At 42.1% G+C, this 20,641-nt stretch overlaps 1 protein-coding gene across 3 annotated transcripts; it reads left to right on the top strand.

The window, feature by feature from the left end:
- The first annotated feature begins 1,232 nt into the window (after window positions 1-1,232).
- rbms2b (RNA binding motif, single stranded interacting protein 2b) lies at window positions 1,233-20,630 on the top strand. Of its 3 annotated transcripts, none has more exons than XM_070969041.1 (14): window positions 1,233-1,432; window positions 8,334-8,533; window positions 11,551-11,609; window positions 12,655-12,746; window positions 14,908-15,065; window positions 15,360-15,439; window positions 15,530-15,639; window positions 15,757-15,803; window positions 15,893-15,986; window positions 16,159-16,209; window positions 16,364-16,474; window positions 17,266-17,346; window positions 17,443-17,533; window positions 17,678-20,630. In XM_070969041.1, the coding sequence occupies exons 1-13, from the start codon at window positions 1,361-1,363 to the stop codon at window positions 17,518-17,520; spliced, it is 1,233 nt and encodes a 410-aa protein (XP_070825142.1). In that variant the 5' UTR covers window positions 1,233-1,360; the 3' UTR covers window positions 17,521-17,533; window positions 17,678-20,630. The 3 variants fall into 3 exon arrangements, with proteins under 3 accessions (XP_070825142.1, XP_070825144.1, XP_070825143.1); XM_070969043.1 differs by having other exon boundaries at window positions 1,307-1,432; window positions 8,337-8,533; XM_070969042.1 differs by lacking the exon at window positions 1,233-1,432 and adding an exon at window positions 2,867-3,240.
- Window positions 20,631-20,641: the final 11 nt, after the last annotated feature.

Genomic DNA, 20,641 nt, shown 5'->3' with positions numbered 1-20,641 from the left:
CACCTCTTTGCCTATTTAGTTGATTTAAATTTTTCATTCATTCTTTGTCTAAAGACAGGAATATCTTATGGAACTTCCCCATTACTCAGTAGATAATGGTTAGCCAGCCATAAAGACTAGTTTACTATGGATATTTATTTGTTTAGGGTGCCACGATGGTCCAAATGCTGTTAGAAAACTTTTCCACACTTACATGTTACATGGATACATGTGCCTCGTCTGACAAAATAGGCAAAATGGAAGAGAAGGTCAGTGCTGGTTGCAACCAGATAATATAGATATTTTTTGCTTTAACATTGAAATATAAATATTTTGATGGCATACATATTAAATGGGGTCACAATGAAAAACTATGCTCCAGGTGAGATTTTTGGGGGGCCCTTTCTGGGGCTACGGATTTGCTTTGAGTGTGTTCCTCCACAGCTTGACTTAACAATTTAAAGTGTCACAAATGTCGATGGAAATTGTAATTATGGCAAAAACTGGAAAAGCAAGGGACTGGTTGAAAATACCCTTTTATGGCAGATTCAGTAAAACCTGAAGAAAATAAGCAGTAAGTAGCATAAGTAGCTTATTTACACTATGTACACTTCATTTGGATATTTTATCCTTGTTAAGTAGAGAAATGAACACTGCTAACTTAAACACTGCTAAATTTACTATCAACACAAGTTCCCAGATGTTTTAGCTATCTGCTGGTTCGGCACTTGATACAGAACTTTTACTACAGCTGGTTCAAAAATGTGTGTTTGCAGAAGTTGAAGTTATTCCAGGTCACAGTGACTCGTTCCTACTCAAGAAATAGAAGTAGTGGGCAATTCCTTTTCACCTCTGGTGTATTATTTGCCTCTTGACCTGAATCTCATTTAACTGGACACTAAAACCAGCTGCTGAAAACGCAGAGCGAAAGGCTACAGAGGGTAGGATCCAGGGGCCAACATGCTTGCTTTTGCACAAAGTCTGAAAATCACAATTTCCACGCCTTTTCCACGCCTGACCCTGGTACACATATTGAAATCTGCTTTTCTGCATTTCTTCACCTAATCTTAAACCCCACAGGGTTAGTTGGATGACTTGGCACCGGTGCAGTGGAAATTTAGATTTCTAGCAAAAATATCTCTTGAGTAAAACTGATCATTTACGGGCTGAAGAGGAGGCTTGTGGGGCACGAAACCCCTAAGGTAAAGCCAGACAGAACACAAGAGCACAGAGCCAGTGTGGAGTGTGGAGCACATCGCAGTGCTGGGAAGAGCGACTCCAATCACTACCGCTGTTCCTGGCTGAATTTCCCTGGCTGACGTCAGCTGACTACCTCGGCTCTCCGCTCTCTCCGCTCCTCCGGACACAGCGCCGCGTAAAAATGCTGCTCTCTGTGCCGCCAAGGACGGGAATCAACCCATACAACGGCTACACCGGCAAAAACAGCAAGAGGGTGAGTGAGCCTACTTCTGCCCTCTCTTTCCCAGCGTCTGATCGTCTCTCGATGCGGTGTTTGTTCGAGCTCTGCCTCCTCAGTTAAAAAGCTGCTCGGCTGTTTAAGCTGCAGTGTCCTTGAAAAGTGGATCACAGGCGACGTTTTAAACTCTCTTGCCTGCGGTGACAAACCTTTGCTGTGGGCTTTTTTCGCCTTGTTGTGACACTGTGGCGAACTAGCACGGGGCCCGTTACATTGTTGCCTGTAGATTACCACAGTTTGCTTTCGTTTTTTTCCGACACGGTCGCTGTTCTCTTCCTACACCCAGCCCGCACACAGAGTACGGCTTACAAATGTGCCGGGGATGCTCGCAAGGCTCCGAACAAGCTTCTTTTTCCCCCTCTCTTTCATAAGGGTGATTTTATTCGACTTTCATATGAATTCGCGGGGGTTCAATCAGCTGCGCCTTGGCTTAGGTAATGTTTTCATTGAATAAACCACAAGTTAGTAAAGTTTTTTTTTTTCCTCTTTTACGCGTCCCGACATGCCCCACCCCTTCAGTCTTACTAATGATGACTGAGAGGTTTGCATGGCACTGAGAGAAAGAGGAAAGTTAAGGATCTCATGCAGGAAGCCTAATATATATGTAAAATATATGTAATATATGTGGCTAAATGTGCAGATCGGTGGCTTAAGAGCTGGAACAATATATGAGGTCTGATATTGATTAGTTTGTGTTCTCACGTGAATAATTCATGAGGTGACATTGTTATCTATTTCCAGCCACTTCTTTTCTGAGCAGATCATATAGATTTTTCATGGGACAGCTAGAAATCCTTGGTTAAAGCAAACTGTTTGTCATGTCAAAGACCCGGAGTATTGGAGTACTGATTAATGAGGAAATGGTTAAACTCTTGTCTTAAAACTGTTGCAGCTGAAGCGTGACTGGAATACCATATGAAATATGTTGATGCCTCTGACTCTCAGCATTTCTTGAGCAGCATTTGGACAAAGCTGAAATCAAATACCTCCCTGCTTCCCCATGTTATTCCCTTCCCTGCCTCAAGGCTGGCAGGAATTCAGATAGCTCAGTTTAATGACCTGGAATTCCTGGAATCCTGGATTCAGACAATGTGTGCATTTCAAGAGGGGCTCTGCAAACTCAAAAACCTTTTCCTTGAAAGAGGACAAGCACGCTTTTTTTTTTTCTTTGCACATTTGTGATTGTTAGAGCGCCAAAGTCACACAGAGGGAAGACTTGTAAACCCAGCATCAAGTGGTAACCCCTGGTCTGCATCTTTTACTACAGGGAAAAAGGGCGGAGAGAAGAAAGGATTAAGACCCCCCCCCCCCCCCCACACACACACACACACACGCTTTCCTCTGCTTTCGATTAACTCCCTCTGTCTTTTTTTTCCTCCCCTGTGTTTCACATACCTTGATTTCTAGTCTGTCAGTGGTTCAGTTCACATGCGGAGGAGAGCCTGAGCATTCTTCCTAACCGGTGAATCCCTTCTCCTATGAGTTCACTTTCTGCTCTCTTCAGGGCGCTCGATACCTGTTGAAAACAGACTTTTTGTAACAGTCTCTTAAGATTTTTTTTTAAATGAAACTGGGTTGAATCAGGAGGACAACAATGAGGAGGAGTCTCACCTTTTAGCCACAGGACCCAAGGATTTTTATCACTTTTCTTCTTTGGCTCTCTCCAACTTGCTGACCTTGCTGTCTTTTTTGCATGCAGCTGCAGAAATATAATATAAGGAGATTGTGTGTGTAGCGCTATGATCTTTTCCACGGTGCCTTTTAAGGTTTCTTTAGCCAAGCAGGTAGGATTCCACATTTAAGCTTTTTCTCTCTCATTCAAGGTCAAATGCGTCTTGTATCCTTAAACATAGAGTTGTTACAGAGCTTAAATGAGAACAATTTTGGCAATATAGAGATTATGCTTTTGACTTCATGCTACTGTATGGCGGTGAGAAGTACCACTCTGTTGATACTGATATAAAAAAATACTAATTATTTTGGAAATAATTCAAAAAATTCTTTTAAAAATCAAATTATAAATGCCCGGACTTTGTAGGAAACTACATACTAACTGGGTAAGAAAGATAATTACATGAAAGAACTAAAAGGGATGACCATAAGACAGTTTTGTAAGATTTTTTCAACATCCTCATTATCAGTTGCACAAAAGGTATGTGTTGCCGGAGAGATGTGACATGCGAGCGTCACACAATCAGACTGATGTCTTTGCTATTACTAAAGAGTTGGCACTGGTCGTTCTCTCTCTCGCTTGGAAAAAGTCCTTGAGTCACCTGCACTCCCTACAGACATCACCTCTGCTCCCTCCAACTGTAATCACCTCATCAGTCTTCAGCTGCTGCCTGGAGCACACGCCCTATCCCTGCGTCGTGGTGTAGACCACTTACTGTCCTTAGATAATAAATAATAATAAGGGAAGTAGCTGATATATCTTTCTGCAACTGCATACTCTGTGATAGTAATGGCGATGTGAGGTCTATATCTGACTTCTACAGAGAGAAGTAGAAGAGTGGCTAGAAGCAATCGAGCATCAGTTGGGCAGGATAGGATAAATTAAAACAAGTGCCTCATGTTTTTATATCCATTTTTTTGTATGTCAGTTTAAAATCTTAATGTTGTACGTGCATAGGAGGACTTCCTATATTTATCAGGGTTGATCTTGTCTTGTCGAGAACGCTGGTTCCCACAGAACTGCGATGCCTCAAGGAAAGTAAATCAATTTAATGATGACATCTTGAACTCTAATCTCAAACCCAAACCATGTCCCTCACAACCCCTGTCCACTTCAAGGAGAGAAACACAAACATGTGTGCATTGCAGAGGAATGTGAAGAATGCTCAGGAGATGACAGTGTGATGCATGTCAGGAACAGTGTTAAAATATGTGGGCGGCTGAGTAACGAGTAGGAAGGAAATCAGTAACATGCCAGGAGGTCAGGTTTTGAGCGCAGACTAACTGGGAGGATATGCAACCTCACAAGCTGAAAAAATGAGAACTGATTCCCAAACTTGCACATTTTAAACTCTCGTCATACTTTCTGACCTTCCCTTTTTAACTGCGTGTCTGTTATCATCATACACATTTGGCTGTGTTTGTACCAGCACATTAGACATTACCTCTCATTGGTAATTGGCAAAACACCTGGAGCTGGTATTGGGGCAGATGGGGAGTAGGTGTGGATCTGATTCAATGCCATCTTTTCCTTAGAAGGAGCCTAGCAGAGCGGTCTTAATGAGACACTACCTTCTGACTTGAGAGCACATGAGAGGGATTAGCACTTTCCGCTAACAAGCTCAGATCCCAATTAGACAGGCCTCACTAGCTAGGCTCCGGCTCAGGCTCGGTCTCCCGTCAGATCCTATCTCCCCAGGCCTCTGCAGGTGCATCCCTCCTGATAGTCTGCGCAGGCTGCCTACAGTGAAGGCAAGGGAAAGCACAGGAAGAGGCTGTGATTGTGGAAAAACAAACAGTGTACTATTGATGCTAAAGAAGAGAGGGAGATTAGAGAAGAGGGCCAAGATGAATGGGCCCTGTGAGTCACTGTGATTTTCTCAGCTTGACTAAACAGGGAGTCTGAAGACTGATTCCTTTGGAACAGTTTGGAAAACATAAGGCAGTTGGGTAGCGTGGATATAATAAAGCTCGCAGAAGAATCACTGGAGATGAATGTTGTTGTATTACACATATATACAGGTTACAAGCAATAGATGTCAGTATGCAGTTTTCCTGTATTTAGGATTTAGCCATCAGGTAAAAGTGGCTTTGTATTAGGGAATACTGCATTCATGTTTCACACATTCATCCTGATACACGCATCTTTAATATGTAAATTTTCCTTGCTATCCTTACTAGACAGATGGTTTGAAGTAGGCTACAACATGGCTTTACATCCAGGTTTGATGTTAATTTGGACTATGTAGAGTGAGCACAATGAAAGAACTATAAATATTGTATAAAGGCTTCACAAACCGGAAACATGGTCAGTTTAACTAGAGAAGTAGTTTCAACCATAACATGGAGTTATATTAAAGATGTTATAGATTACATGTCTGAAAGGGGCGTAGAGTTTGATCAGTTTGATCTTATCCAAGAGTGATTAACTTTATGTTGAACACCGTTTGGAAAGTGTCAAGAACGTAAACTACCGTTCGACCCGAAGTAAACGTTTAATTTGCGCATCTAAACGTAAGGCTACAGTGTTTTAAAAACTAATGGCCGGACTTCCAGCTAGCTAGCTAAATGTTAGCTTCGGCTCTCACAGCTCAGGAACAACTTGCTTTGAGTTGATATTGTATGACACGTTGCCAAAATTACACAGAAGCTACTTAGCAAACATTAACGACTTAATTTGATGCAGCTTTACCCTGTTTCCATGCCACAGATATGGGGCGTTGTTGTTGAACTTCTGAGCTGACTGACATGACATGTGACCAATAACAAAGCGCTTAGGAAGAGCTCTATTAGCGGATTGGTTATTGTTTGTTGGAACAGACATGATTGGTTGACTTCTTTCTTCCCACCCAGGCATGTTTGAGCATTTTTCTCTGTCTCTCCCAGATCTTTCACACGTTATGTCATGCAGAGCAGATGTAAATCTCTGATTCCCAGAATTTAGTTTTGTAACATAGAAGACATGAAAGTGCAAGCACTGTGAGTATGAGACAAACATTCATACTTTAGTTTTAAGCATTCAAGTCCTGTTCTTCACTTTTCACACTACAGTTTGAACTGTAAAAACTGGCTTGAAAACATTCAAATCTTTGTTTTAATGCTGTGAAATGCAATGTTCCCTCATAGCTTTGTATTTCTGGAATCAGAATAAATCTTTAACTACAGCTGGTTAAAACAGATCCACGGCAGAGAGCAAGAGAAGTCATAATTAGCTTGATTCCAGCACTCTTTTGACAACTCCCTCTCTGTTAATAAGCTGGTGCTCCAGCGCTGACCTTGTGGTGTCCAACAAGCCATCCCATTGTTCCCTGGGGCCAGGCCTGCTGACCCTAACTAATCAAACAGTTCCTCCTCCACCAGCACTGAGGGGAAGGCATTACCAGCTGACATTTTACTTCCATGCAGTTTGATTTAGTTTATTCCAGACCATGGTCCATAGTATTAAAACATATTTTTTATTTAATGCAAATTATTGGAAATGTTACAAGATTGTTATGCATATGCGCACATCCGCACATGCATTAAGATTCCCTGTCCCTGCCTGAACATATCATGGCACCAATAACATACTTATTACATACATGGTGAGCGGAGTGTCTGCATACCGATACTTTCATACTTTGATTGTGGCAATGATATGTAACCATAATGCTTAGTTTAGAGTATCTTCACTTTATAGGACAGTTCACCCTAATCTAAAAAAAAATAAAAAAATTTACTGGTATCTAGCCATTGAGATAGTTTAGGTTTTGAGATTTGTGCCACCACCCCAAGACAATTGTGGTAAATGGAATTTGTTATTGCTGCTCAAAGCACTGAAAAATTCAATTTGAAAAAGCCAATATAAGTTTCTCTCCAGAAACAATGTCCTGGTTACTGTGAAAAAACCACAGATCTCCCTGTGAACAGTTTTGATTGGAACTATGTCAGATACTCCCAATGAAAACTGTTCGCAAAAACACTTCCAGATTTAGCCCACAACATAAAAGCCTTGCTCTCAGCAGTGTGGAGCTCAGCCACTTAAATTCCAGAAAGAGTGAATATTATACACTTTGTTTTTGCATTCGTAAACGGGCTCAGTTGCCATCTCAAGATAAGCAAAGCGTAGCGCCTATGTATGCTACAAATGTTTTTAGTTTACATTCCTGCAAAAAGGCAGTTCTATACTATTCAGAAGTAGGTCAGTTTGAATGGAGCACTTAAATATATAATAATGAAGGTAAGATCTCAACATTAATAGTCAAACCAACAGGTTTACTGTGCTTCGTAGACGACCTGTGATGGAGCTCCATGATAATTTGTGTGCCATGTGCATTAGATATACATACACAGCGCTCAAGCAATGATTCTGTGTCCCACCCTTCACTAATGTATTTAAAATACATTTACTAAATAGAGTAAAGTCTATTTAGATTCGCTACAGGACAATTTGAAATGTCTCGCACACACATTTTGTCTGAAACATTTGCATTGAAGTGAGTGAATAAATAACATCTAGTCTATAAAGATAGTCAATCTTACAACATGTAAGACTGGATCATACAGAATTTTCCAAAATATTGCCAGCCTGCCTCTACTTTTGTGCAGACTCACAGTCAACATTGACTTGTGGGACAACCATTCATTTATCTCCTGCCCAAGCAGTGTGTACTGTATTACTGCTGGCCGCTTGTAGAGGAGTTTGATTAATTTTCACAGTAAATCTTTGCAGTATCTGCAGTACCTTGTAGCTGATGTTTATGATTCCCATCACTGCTGAACTAGGACACATTCAGAGCCTGTAGTACATTGCCTTACACATCACATGCAAAGCTATTTTACATGACCTTTTAATATGAACATGTGCACATTCTGCTTGCGGTACATGTTAATGATGCATATAAACTGCATCACGGATTTGTATTATATCACTTATTTGCACTATAAATATAATAATGTTAATATATTAAGGCTTGGATAGGAATTGGAGGTTCTTTATATGCATCTTTTATATTTTCCATCTCATCTCACCTGACCTGTCAGGTCAGGCAGAGCAGCTAAACTACCATTGTTATCTTTACTCTGACCCCATCTGGATACTTTTGGCACCATTTCATTTGGTTAACCAGCCACTGTTGTCCATTTTCTGGCTTACTGTGTAGAAGTATCTGCTCTGTGTATGACTGCACCATCCCAAACCTGAATGTGGCCTCTGTTTGTTCTGCAGCAGACGTATGTGTCCCCCTCCAACCATCAGATGGCTCCTCCAAGCCCCAGCACCAACAACAACAATAGCAACTCCACCAGCACCTCCATCAGCAATGGCAGCAGCAGCAGTGGGGGAGAGCAGCTGAGCAAAACCAACCTGTACATCCGTGGCCTCCACCCAGGGACCACAGACCAGGATCTGGTCAAACTCTGTCAGCCGTAAGTTGCCCAAAAAAACTGTTGCTCTAACCTCTACATGTGCACCCAGTAAATCTCTCGCTTCCTGCTGCGTCCGTGAAACAGATTGCAGTTGCAGAGCAGATTAAGATAGGACAGAGTGATGGGTGCATGTATAGATGGGCAATGACTGGCTGGCTGAATGCACAAAGGACCGCCTGATTATATACTTGCACGACTTCCTTACACTTGAGATGCACGTGCACACTAAAGCACACCTTAGCAGGTACTTCTGATTGAAGAAAAAGGCCACATTTTCTCCCAGACGTTTTCAAGGACCATCATTTAGTGGCCTTGTGGAAAAACCAACAATCATTTGGGCAGCAAACTAAGACCTTTCAGTTTGGCACAGCTAAGCACAGACTTTCCAACAACTAGGTACAGAATGTTTAGTCTCCCTCTCTGACGCTAATTCTTTCTGTATGTCTCGTCCTGCTCCTTCTTAGACTTTCAGGCTTCTGTGAGTTATTGCGCCTTTGTGCCTTAGTCTTGTAGATTGTCATCATACAGTTTGATGACAATGAGACTCTGCTATCCTAAGTCAAAGTCATACTCTGCACTATAAATACCACACAATGTTGCTCATCAGTGTGAGTGTGAGTCTTTGAAAACTCTGTTGTGGGCAGCACGTAGTCAGAGATCAAACAACAGCATCATCCAATCCATCTGATATGTTTGTTAGGTCTTCAGTGGAAGACATCAAAACAAGTAGGGTTGAGATGAATGATCTGGGTTCACTTAATTGAATTCTGGAGCCTGGTGATGAGTACCAGAGAGAGAGAGTAGAGGAGTGGAGTGAGAGAAAAAGGAAAGGGGGCTAGAGAGGGATAAGCTTGCTATTTTACAGCTGTCTGGAAGATATGGCTCACATGAGGCTGCCCAACCCTACAGGAAACGGCGAGCCCAGGGGAAAGGGAAAGACAAACAAGGGCAATGGCATGGGGGGGGGGGGGGGGGGGGGGTTGGGTTGGTTGGAGAGAATCAGAGGGGGAGGAGTGAATGGAGTTCAGGGTTTGTGTGTCAGGTGGTGTTCTGTGGGGGTAGTTCTCATATTTCTGCTTTTACAGAGCAGATAAAATCACTGCATGAAATTTGCCTTTTAGCAGAGCACATTAAGGCCAATGTAATTCTCAGTTAAGATAGACTGAGAGAGGATACTGTATCCAATAATACTTAATAGGGGAAATGCTTGTAGATGAGGATGTAAAACAGTAGGAAAGACAAGTCATGGAGGGAATTTGGCTTCCTGAACTCAAGTTTGGACAGTAAATGTGTGCATAGTGTTAGGACACAACCCCTCCCCCATGCTGAGAGTTGTTGTATGCATGCTCTGAGATGTACTGTGTTGGGAGTGAGGGATGAGAGGAGGGGATGGGGGTTGGTTGTCCATCTCCAGCCCCTGCAGTTGTCTCTCTGGGTGCCTCATTGCCGCTCTGGTTCTTGCCCCAGTCCGTCTCTGGTGGTTGACCATGGATGGACATTGGGCAGGACTCTGCTGTGCTCTCTCACACATGGCTGAGTCTCTAGCCCCTCTTTTCGCTCTACATCATGTAGTCAGAGTTCCTGAGCGCAATTAAGTGAACGGGTATCTCAACTGTGCAAGCAGGGGACTGCAGCAAGCCCAGCTCGCGGCTTAAGTGTTCCTCATAATGTGAGGTCCAAGACTGGATTTCTTTGTACCCACAGTAATAATGCATGTGAATATATAGGAAAACAATGTTGGCATATCCATCCAGTCCAGTTGGTGGTATCTTATCGTGCAGAAATCATAAATGCATCATGAAATAGTAATGTTATATAGGAAGTCAAATGCATAATACAAAAGAACCTCAGTTAACCAACACTGGATGGATTCAGTTTACAGAGAATTTTAGAGACTCAAGTAAAATCTGAACATACAGTCTATTTAATACTATATACAATATTTACAATATTTATATTCCAAACATGTAGTAATGTCATCTGCTGTTGTAGCATCCAAATCAATCATTTAAGTTGAATATTCCCCTAAATGTTCACCTGTGACCTTAAGCCACCTTGGTAAAGAAATAAAAATTTATTTCTTTTTCTAGAGTGAAAGCAATTTTAAATTAACTTAAAAGAAACAATTTAATTTCCGAGTTGGAGTAATCCAACAGATCAATTGTCTGATTACAAATTTAGCGGCTCATCGCTTAATCCTTATTAATATTGTATATTTTGAAAGTGGACTCTTCTAGCCCAGATGATATGTGGCAGTGGTGCAGTGTCACTGGATGAAAGCTGGATTGAGTTATGAGGGGCACTAAGACCCAGTGGAGGGCCGAGCCAGAGGGTTGCTGCCTAGAGGGAAGCTGGTTAGTAGAATGAGAGTATGGCTGGAAGCCAGCGTTGGACAGGACAGCCAAGGAGAGGCATATCAGATTACACTGCATGCACATGCCTGGAGAGATGGGAACCGATAGACCCTCTGCTGCACAGAAGCATTTTCCTGAGCTGGGTGTTATCCTCTGCATCTGCAGTATCAATAGCCGGCCAGCAAGAGAGATAATGCAGGATTTTTATATTGATAGAACACTGTGAAGTAATCTGAAATTGCAGCAGAGACACTGATTTTTGCCGTATTGTCACAGTATGTTGGATTCCCCTTGAGTTATGATCCCTATTGTATGTGAGCTGGAATGAATAAGATATGGGAAATCTATATTTCCTTGTAGCATGCAGAAACCCATGGGACGTTACTCTTATTCCGTTTAATTTATGTCCCACCCTCTTTGGAAAGATTTCCCTCATGCACATCATTATTATCAGATTGTGTAATTCAGTGTTATTGCACTGGATCTGTCAGGTGATTTAGAATTCAGTCATCATGGACCGCAGTCTCTTAGGTTGTGTTAAGTTTAGCGAAATATCACATTGCCTCAGCAGTGTTGCAATGCTAATATTGAATGTAAACAAGTCATTATTTTAGGTACACAGTGCAAGGACGGTCCTTGAGTGTAAACCTCGCTGTTTTTCAGATACGGGAAAATCGTGTCCACCAAGGCCATCCTGGACAAGACGACCAACAAGTGCAAAGGTGAGGTGTGAAGGCACCAGCTGCTTGAGAGCAGCCGTTGAGCGGAGGTTGAAATGTCACTTCATACAGAGGTGGAAAAGCAAGCCCATGTCAGTGTGTCGTCTTTATGTTGATTTTTAACAGGAGCTCGAATGGGAGAAGTTCCTATTATATGAAAACTAAAATTACAGACAGGTTATTTGTAACTTCAGGGTTAGTAACACCAGAATTCAACTGTCTGGGTAACACACATCACATTTTGTCTGCATGTAGAGAAGAATTTTAGCAGAAAAAGTACTTGCCAAAGTATGTTTAAATGTATTTTGTTGTGACAATCAATTTTGCTGATGGAGAAATCAACTGATTTTTGCAGCTCTAATTATTATTGTACACCCTGGTTGTGTAACTTACGACTCTTAGGTCAGTGTGAATCTGAAATCAGAAAATGGGAAATCTTTAATATTTTTACGTAACTATACATTTCTTTTAACCACCTTTAGTGGCAGATAGCAAACAGGGAAAACAATACATTTTCCATGCATGGAGAATATGTTCCAGTTCACAAAGCTGCTGCTCTATGAATGAATGCTCTGAGTAGATAATGTATTCACTAACACCATACCTTGTCAGCTGATGATTGTTTCACTGCCTATCAACAACAAAGAGGTGAAATAGCACCACAAGCACGACACTACACAGTTTCTCTCCTCTGATGCGCTTTGAATGCGTGGAAAGTTACAGATTGAAGTTACAGAACAGTACTGATCAGTTCTATTGAAGAAAGCTCTTTGCTCTCACCTGCCAAGTGTTTACTGTGCTAAGCTTCACATTGTACCTTCCATACAGGTGTGTATTATGTGACATAATATAGGCATTGTATGACTCCAAATCTGTCCTCCATGGTAAAGCACAGTCCAAACATAGCTGGCTGTCTCCTCAGATCCAGACTTCGCTACTGTGCGTGCTTCATGAGTTCAGATTACATGCATGTGTACATAGAGTCCTGCAGTATGCGTAACTCATTGTCATAACTTGTATGTCTTGCCGTATGTCTCGATCCCTGCAGGGTATGGCTTTGTTGACTTTGACAGTCCAGCCTCGGCTCAGAAGGCAGTGACGGCCCTGAAGGCGGGTGGAGTGCAGGCTCAGATGGCCAAGGTAAGATGTCAATATTTGGTGGGTTTCTTTCTTAAAACGTGGCGTCAGCGTCACTCACATTGTTGGTCAGAGTTAAATTCTCAGGACAATGGGAAAAAAAAAACCCTTCATACATTTTGACAGTGACTCAGCAAAAAGTTAAAGGATGAATTATTAATTACAAATTAAATGGTGAATTATTAACCTTGCAGCAGAAAGGTTGTTCCTTGGCCTCTGCTGTTTCTTCTGAATTGCTCTTTTATATGCTGTCTCAAGCCCTTTCTCCCCATGTTTTTTGTTATTATAGGAGCCATGGTTCAGGACTCTAAGTCAATTAAGCCTCAGTTTGTGTGTGTGTGTGTGTGCACGCATATGTGTTTTGCTGGGCGGTGCTCTGAATGCACATGTGGGTGTATGCTTAAATCGGTGTATTTATGGGTATTAATGCACTGTAGAATATGTGTGCGCACAAACAAGAGAGCATGGATGCACACGGGTACATGTGTGTGCACATGTGTGTGTGTTGTGCTTCATAGTGGTGACGGTGTTGAGGGAGTGTGTCCCAGGGCCTGCTCTCTGAGCTCCATGTACAAAGGACCTGTCTGTTCTCCCTGGTGGCATCTGACTCAGTGTCTGAGCAGCTCCCCAGTCAGCAAGGCCCTGTGCCCAGCCACCCTCCCTGTCAACACACACACGCACGCACACACACTTGACAATCACACATGCACTTCACCAGCCTTGCCTCAACCGGATTATGACACACACTCGCAAGCACGCACACGCACACCACCAACACCCTGGGAAAGCTGATCTCTCGTTAAGCTGGATCACTGACATTCATACGGCTCCTCGCTCACAGAATAACTTGATTCTACTCACCCCTTCACTCCGGGTTTACAACAAGACTTAATGTTTGCGTCAGATTTCTCTCTGACTCATTCTGACTCATTCGTGGTTGAAACCCGCAGCAGGTCTCCTCTGCTCGCTCTCATGGGTTCGAGCTCCGTCTGTAGCTCGTGCTGCTGTGAAGGAGGCAGAGGAGGGAGGCGAAGGAGAAATCACCTTCAGCACAGGTCACAACGATTACACATGCATTATTCATGGGATGGAAATTAATTCACACTGCATTTACAGGTTTTTAATCACATCTGCACTCTGAGATAATGAATATGCATAATGGTTAGAGGGTGATTCAGATTGGTTATCTTACAAGATGCTGTTGGTCAAATTAAATTTGTTTGAGTAGGAGGCAAAAAAGGGGAAAAGGCCTACAGAATACTTCAAAGCATAAAAGTAAACTGTGGTACTTCAAGAGTTTCTTTCTGGTTGTTTTCTGAAAATTTCAAATTCAGATTTGGAAAAGCTGCATAATTTGTCTGATTTATGCAAGCCAACAGAGCCGGCCTCTGTGCCTGCATTCAAGGTCGGGATTACCACACGGATCTAACTGCTTGAATGCAAGCGACATATTATTACCACGACCTAGGAAACAGGATGATAATGTTTGCCTTGTGGGGAGATGATAGCGCAATGCTTTAGATGTTCTGCAGATTATTTCCAAAGGCCTCTGTCCAGAGCATTTTTACTGCGATTCCCCACCCAGCAAGAGCACGGTACCATTTAAGATCATCCATGGATGGAGAGCCATGAAATGTAATTATGCTTTGATATCACATTACCTGGATCCTGCGCTTTCATCCTCTTAAGAGGCCAGTCTCACACAATGGGCCTGTCTTCTACTCTTGTGGTAAGAACACATGAGAGAGGAGTATGAAGACAAAAAGGAGGGAGTCGGATGAATAAAAGCAGAAGAGACAGATATAGAGTCAAAGTGAGAGAGAAGTTCAGCTGAAGTCCAGCGAGGAGAGTATCGCCATCATCACTGAATATCTGTTTTCTCCTCAGCTGTGCAGCTCTCTTTCTCACACAAAGCTGAGATGAAATCTGGGGGGGGGGTTTTAAACTGTCTGACGTCCTGCACCTGCTACCCATCCGAACATCACACACCTCCTGTTAAAACGTCATATAGATTCCTTCACGCTCTTGCTGACAGCTTTTGCATGCCTCTTGATTTTTGGAGAGCTGCTGACGTCCTGGTTATGATTCTGCTAAAAGAAAGCTAAGAGCTTTGTCCGCTTCCCGTCCTCCTTCTTTAATCCACTCTTGGCTTGTGTCTGTTCAGCAACAGGAGCAGGACCCCACCAATCTATACATCTCCAACCTGCCTCTGTCCATGGATGAGCAGGAGCTGGAGAACATGCTGAAGCCCTTCAGCCAGGCCATTTCCACACGCATCCTCCGCGATGCCAACGGGACCAGCCGAGGAGTGGGCTTTGCCAGGTACACGCGGTTGTTATTTAGTCACATATATTGGGATGCATGGCTTAAGTGGATTAGTGATGGTGTAGCCTTAAGTGCTTTGAAGAAAACATCCAGCCATGCAGAGGAAAATGTAAAAATTAGAGCAGTCAGGGCAAAAGTTACAGATAAAGTGTAGTTCTTCAGTATTAATTATGGTGAGTGAGACCTCTGGTGGCCAGTGCAGGTAGAAACTCTGCAACCCGCAGCACGATAGCTCATACCTGCTACTATTAAGCACAATGTTTTTAATAAACACTTAACTTTTTCAAATAGGATGGAGTCAACAGAAAAATGTGAAGCCATCATCCAACATTTCAATGGAAAATATATCAAGACTCCACCTGGAGTTCCAGGTGAGTTTTCTTCCTTTGAGATGGCATCTTGTTTTTGCATGTAGCATCTTCAAAAATGTCCCCTGACATCATATTTTCTGACTGGTCCAGTGCCGTCAGAGCCTTTGTTGTGTAAATTTGCTGATGGAGGCCAGAAGAAGCGTCAGAGCCAAGGAAAATATCTGCAGAACGGCCGGCCCTGGACTAGAGACGGGGAGACTGTGAGTTTCTGATCATTCTTCACGTCCTCATATACCCGTGAAGATGATATGTTACACATTGATCAGCCTCAGAACGACATAACGAGTGCTTTGGGTTTTGTTTTGTTTTTTCTCCAGGGAGGAATGACCCTTACCTACGACCCCACCACAGCCTTACAGAACGGGTCAGTACTCCTAGTCTGACAAATCCCTTGTATCCCCAGAGGGAGTGCGATCGTGTTTTGGTGACTCAAAACTGTGTCTCTTCCTGCAGGTTCTATTCCTCTCCCTACAGCATTGCCCCCAACCGGATGATCGGGCCGACCTCCCTCTCCCCGTACATGCATTCACCTGTGTCCACCTACCAGGTAGCTTCAGACCCTCACAGCTGGGGTGAAAAACATGAAACTGCGAAACATTGGTTGCTTTAAATCTAAAACAACACAGTTAACTTAACTTGCTCGTCTCTTTGCTTTGATAGAGCCTTTGTATATTGTGTAACCTTATCTTTGAACATGTGTGTCTTTCTTCTTCCTGCAGGTACACAACCCATCCTGGTTACATCACCAGTCATACATCATGCCGCCCACAGTGAGTATCTTGAATTTGAAAGCTGCTGGCCTTCCTTCCTGTTTTTGTTTCAGGAGAAGCGTTTTAATATTCTGCTGCCTTCACGTTAAGCTGACTAACAGCCTCTTTGTACCGATGGCAGGTGCTAACATTGCTGCATGGTTTTTTTTTGCAGGGAGCAGTCCTGACGCCAGGAATGGACCACACCATGTCCATCCAGCCGACCTCGATGATGGGACCCCTGACACAGCAGCTCAGCCACCTCTCTATGGGCAGCAGTGGCACAGTCAGTAGAGTATTTGGCATTCAGCTGTCACTGACTACATTTACATGCACACTAACTTTCCACTATTATTCCAAATATGACAATATTCCAAAAGCCCACATTTCTGGTGGGAAAAAGAAACACACCTACTTTGAAGCATTATGAAAGACTTAGGTATGAAGAGGATTTTGAGTATGTGCAAACATCACAACGCCATCCTTTTCAAGACGATGGCTGAATGAGTGAAAGTCATGTCATTATTAATGCCATTGTGTTAATCGGAGTGTGTGAGGCTGCATGTAAACGGAATAATAGTAGAGTATTCATCTTCATTAGACATGTAAACAGCTTAGTAGGAATATTGTCTTTTTCGGATCAAGGGCAAAAACAAGCCGGTGATATTTAACAGCTAAAGCTGCGCTCGGCAAAGTGGCAGCAAAAATGCTTAAATTCAGACATGCAAAAGTCACGGGAGGTGATGGCAGTAAACTTCAGAAAGCACACTTATGTATAAGAAGCCGACCAGTCTGTGATTGTGTTATCCTGTCATTAATTCACTACATTTAAGGATCTGCCAAATCCTCATGATGGAGATAATTAGACTTTTTGGGGAAAATTGGGTAAAAAAAAGGTTAAGATTTAAGTGGGATGTTCTTCGTAAGTTGCAGTTGCTCCCTGTTATAATTTAGGCTATTAAACATAGGTGTCATTTCACATCTAAATCTTGTGCGGTGCATCTTTATATGACACTGTTATTGCAAATGTCGCTGTCGTGTCTAATGCACTCCTCATCTCCTCATCTTCTCCTGCAGTATATGCCTGCAAACACATCTATGCAGGGGACCTACATCCCCCAGTACACCCAAGTGCCTGCCACCAACATCTCAGTTGAGGTACTGACCTCTGTTTTCTCTCAGTAGAACATTTTAACATTAAAGCGTTACATGAAACAATCGCTCACGATTTAATATTTGCTGCCTCCCTCTCAGGAAAGTGCCGTCCAACAACCCGTTGCCATAGAGACACCCACAGAACACACAACCTACTCCTACCAGCATAACAAGTGAAGAGGCGGCACAGGTGGGTTTGATCATCGCTGTGCTTGTTTTGCGTCTCTGCACGTGCGTCCATCGAAACGCAGAAACTTTTATTGTGCTGCTGTGATGTCGCTGCACAAGCAGTCGCCCTCGTTTCTAATTGGCTGCTCTTGTCGCCTTGTGTCAGATCTTCCCCTGGTGCCGGAGTGACTCTCAAGGGGCCCGAGTGCTGAAGCTCGGCACGGTGACTCTGCACGTAAGGCTCCAGACACTCTGGAGGAACACGGACTGTTACACAGGAAGGACAAAAAAAACAAACAAAAAAAAAGATATTTTCTACAAACTCATATTTTAAAACAGAGTCTTTTACTCCAAGCAAGCAGGGCTGGAGGGGGGGCAGGCGACGGGAAGCGGAAGAACAGAGCGAGGAGCGTCTATTTTGATAACAGTCGAGAAAAAGGTCTCACACACACACACACACACACACACACACACACACACACACACACACACACACACTACATGTGTTTAAAAGGTTTTTCGAATGCTATTCATATTCTTGATACAATACTACTCCGGGGAGCGAGAATGAAACCAGGAAAAGAACATTTCAACACCATGTTTCATTTTGAGTCATTGTTTTGTTTTGACCTTTTGTAAAATATGCTGATTTTATGTCACTTTTTTTTTTTTGTCTGATACTTTCAGGCTTTGAACCTGCCTTTTTGTACATAATTCTTTGTTTTGGTATTTCTAGCTTCATGTGTCCTCGTTTGATTGATTGGTGCAAGTATTCAAATTCACAAGGCTAAAAAAAAAGTCATTGAAAAGGCCAATGACTCATAGATATGGTGCTGACTTGGATTAGCGTCTCTCGAAGTGGCAGCCAGTATATCAGGTGTGAAACCTCAACCTGAAGTGGTTAATCACTTCTTTTTTGGCACTTGACTCTCAAATAACTTATAGTTCCAACAATCTTGACAAAGCTTCAGACAATCAGAAGATCACAAAAGAGAAAATTAAGAGATGACGGTCATTAATGACTTCTTGAAAAGAGCTAAACAGATTTAAAGCATTCCAGAGATTATTATCACAAAGTTCTGAGTATCGGTTCACTTCGAGCTGCTCCACTTGAAATGAAATCCAAAGTTGTTGAACAGGGATCACGCCTCACACAGAGCTGCCTGTAAATAAGAGATTTAAATTTATTTAGGCTTTCTTTTGGTTTCCTTTGATCAGGGTCGTAATGCTTCACTTTGTTTTAGGAACAACCTAATACCAAATTGTACCAAACATGGCAATTCACGCATTGCTGTGTGTTTTCTGTTTTTTCCTCATGTCCCTTTTATAAAAAGGGGAAGCTGAATCTCCACTAAATCCCCAAATTGTATTTTCTGAAGCAGGAATCAGATGTTGTTATCAGTGGTTATTACACAGACATGGAGATGAGCTGGTGAAGCGTGGCTCTGCCCTCTTTTATCTTCAGAAAACACTATTAAGGTGGATTATTATGGCCAGCGTAGAGAAGCTTTCAAACTGGCCATTGCTGTGTTTGCGTCTAATTCTGTTTTTCACCCTCATGTTTTTTTTTTTTTTACATTTCTTATTTAAGGTTTTCATAAGTTTTTTTTATTCAGTTTTAATACTTTTAAGATAGATTGATCCTATTTTTCAAAGAAGCTTTGATTTTATTTTTGATAGTGTGTTTTGTGCTTCGAATAGTGAGAAACAGACGTTTTCAACTTTTCTTTTTTTTTAGTGATTTGTTTATATGTTCGCATACTTCTCTTGTTCTGGTTTCAGTGTTGATGTCAAAAAGGCTTTAATGTTTTCTACAGACATTTCTGTTCTGTCTGTGTCACAAATGTTGGCACTTTGTGAACATGACTCCTGATCATGGATTAATTATGTATGCTAGGTTCAGATGCATTGTTACAGAGTTGTCGCCCAAGCAGTTGGGAGCAATGTCAGAGAAATATATGTTCAAAACCTTGACTTACCTCATCCTGCCAGAGCAATGTAGATTCAGTTTGTGTACAAGGTTCACAGGCAATAACCACCTACAGTAGGTCTCATGGCTGTTCACAGCTGGTACTGTGTCCACATCCTTTAACTCTTCCGTCCAATGTTCGGAAAACACGCCCAAGGTCTGATGATCTATGCAATTAATTTATTATCCTTATAAATGCAATACTACAGATATCCAAGAGACACCTCACATTATGACAATGGATCACCTCACAATATGACTTCACATCCTGGCTCACGTGGCTTTTTACCTTTCATCACACACATGTTGAGATTTGTTTCTTTCTGACACGTTCGCCTTTGGTTCATGATTAGTCAACTTGCCGCATTAAAAGGGAACTATTTCAAACCAAAATGTGGTTGTTAATATGACAGTAGTAAATGTAGGAACGCTGAAGATAAAAAGAAAAAAAAACTATGGGAGTTGTGCTTTGTGTGAATGAAGGCAGGTCGCCCACTCGTCTACCCGACATGTTTTATTTTTTACTTACGTTGCCATCGGGTTGTGTTAGATGTGATTCTCCATTCCATCCAGCTGCAGCTTTTATCTTATGGTTCTGTGTGTCTTGTCTTGTCCTGTGTGTTAACTTGCTTTCTTGCTGAGTAATCGGTGCAGTTTGTTTGAAACCATGAAACAGTTCATTTCCAGGGGAAAATTAAACTTCACAGAAATGCCTTAGATTTCACTGGAAAGGATCGTGAAGTGCTTCTCAGATTTGGTGGGCTTGACCTCTGACTGGATTTTATTTCTTACCATGCACTGCTAATGTTGAAAAGATTTTTGTTGTTATCAAACTGAACATAGATCTATGAAGCAAAGAAATACAACTTTGAATTACTATTTTGTGTCCAAAATATTGAAGACCTGAATGGTGGCTTGTTGAGTCTAAAGAACTATTGCTGCTAACTTTGGATTGCTAAGTATTTAGAAATCTTTTAGCTGAAAGTCATTCAATATATCAAGTCAGTTTGCAGCTCATGTTCAACGTCTGTGCAGTCTTGTTTTGTGCATCAAACAACCTCTCCTCAGTAAATGTTTGTCTGTGCCATGATGCAGGTCTTTGTCTTCTTAATATAAAGAAAACCCTACAGCTATTAAACTTTTAACTTGGTTTGATTTTGA

This window comes from Chaetodon trifascialis, chromosome 8 (assembly GCF_039877785.1).
Source record: "Chaetodon trifascialis isolate fChaTrf1 chromosome 8, fChaTrf1.hap1, whole genome shotgun sequence".
In the NCBI taxonomy this organism is placed as follows: Eukaryota; Metazoa; Chordata; class Actinopteri; order Chaetodontiformes; family Chaetodontidae; genus Chaetodon; species Chaetodon trifascialis.
The sequence above is the reverse complement of the archived record's forward strand: the minus strand, read 5'-3'. Positions and strand labels throughout refer to the sequence as shown.

Coding starts and splice junctions, on each gene's coding strand:
- rbms2b (XM_070969041.1), top strand. CDS start 1,361: ATGCTGCTCTCTGTGCCGCCAAGGACGGGAATCAACCCATACAACGGC. Junction 16,210..16,363: donor CATACATCATGCCGCCCACA/GTGAGTATCTTG, acceptor TTTTTTTTGCAG/GGAGCAGTCCTGACGCCAGG. Junction 16,475..17,265: donor CTATGGGCAGCAGTGGCACA/GTCAGTAGAGTA, acceptor CTTCTCCTGCAG/TATATGCCTGCAAACACATC.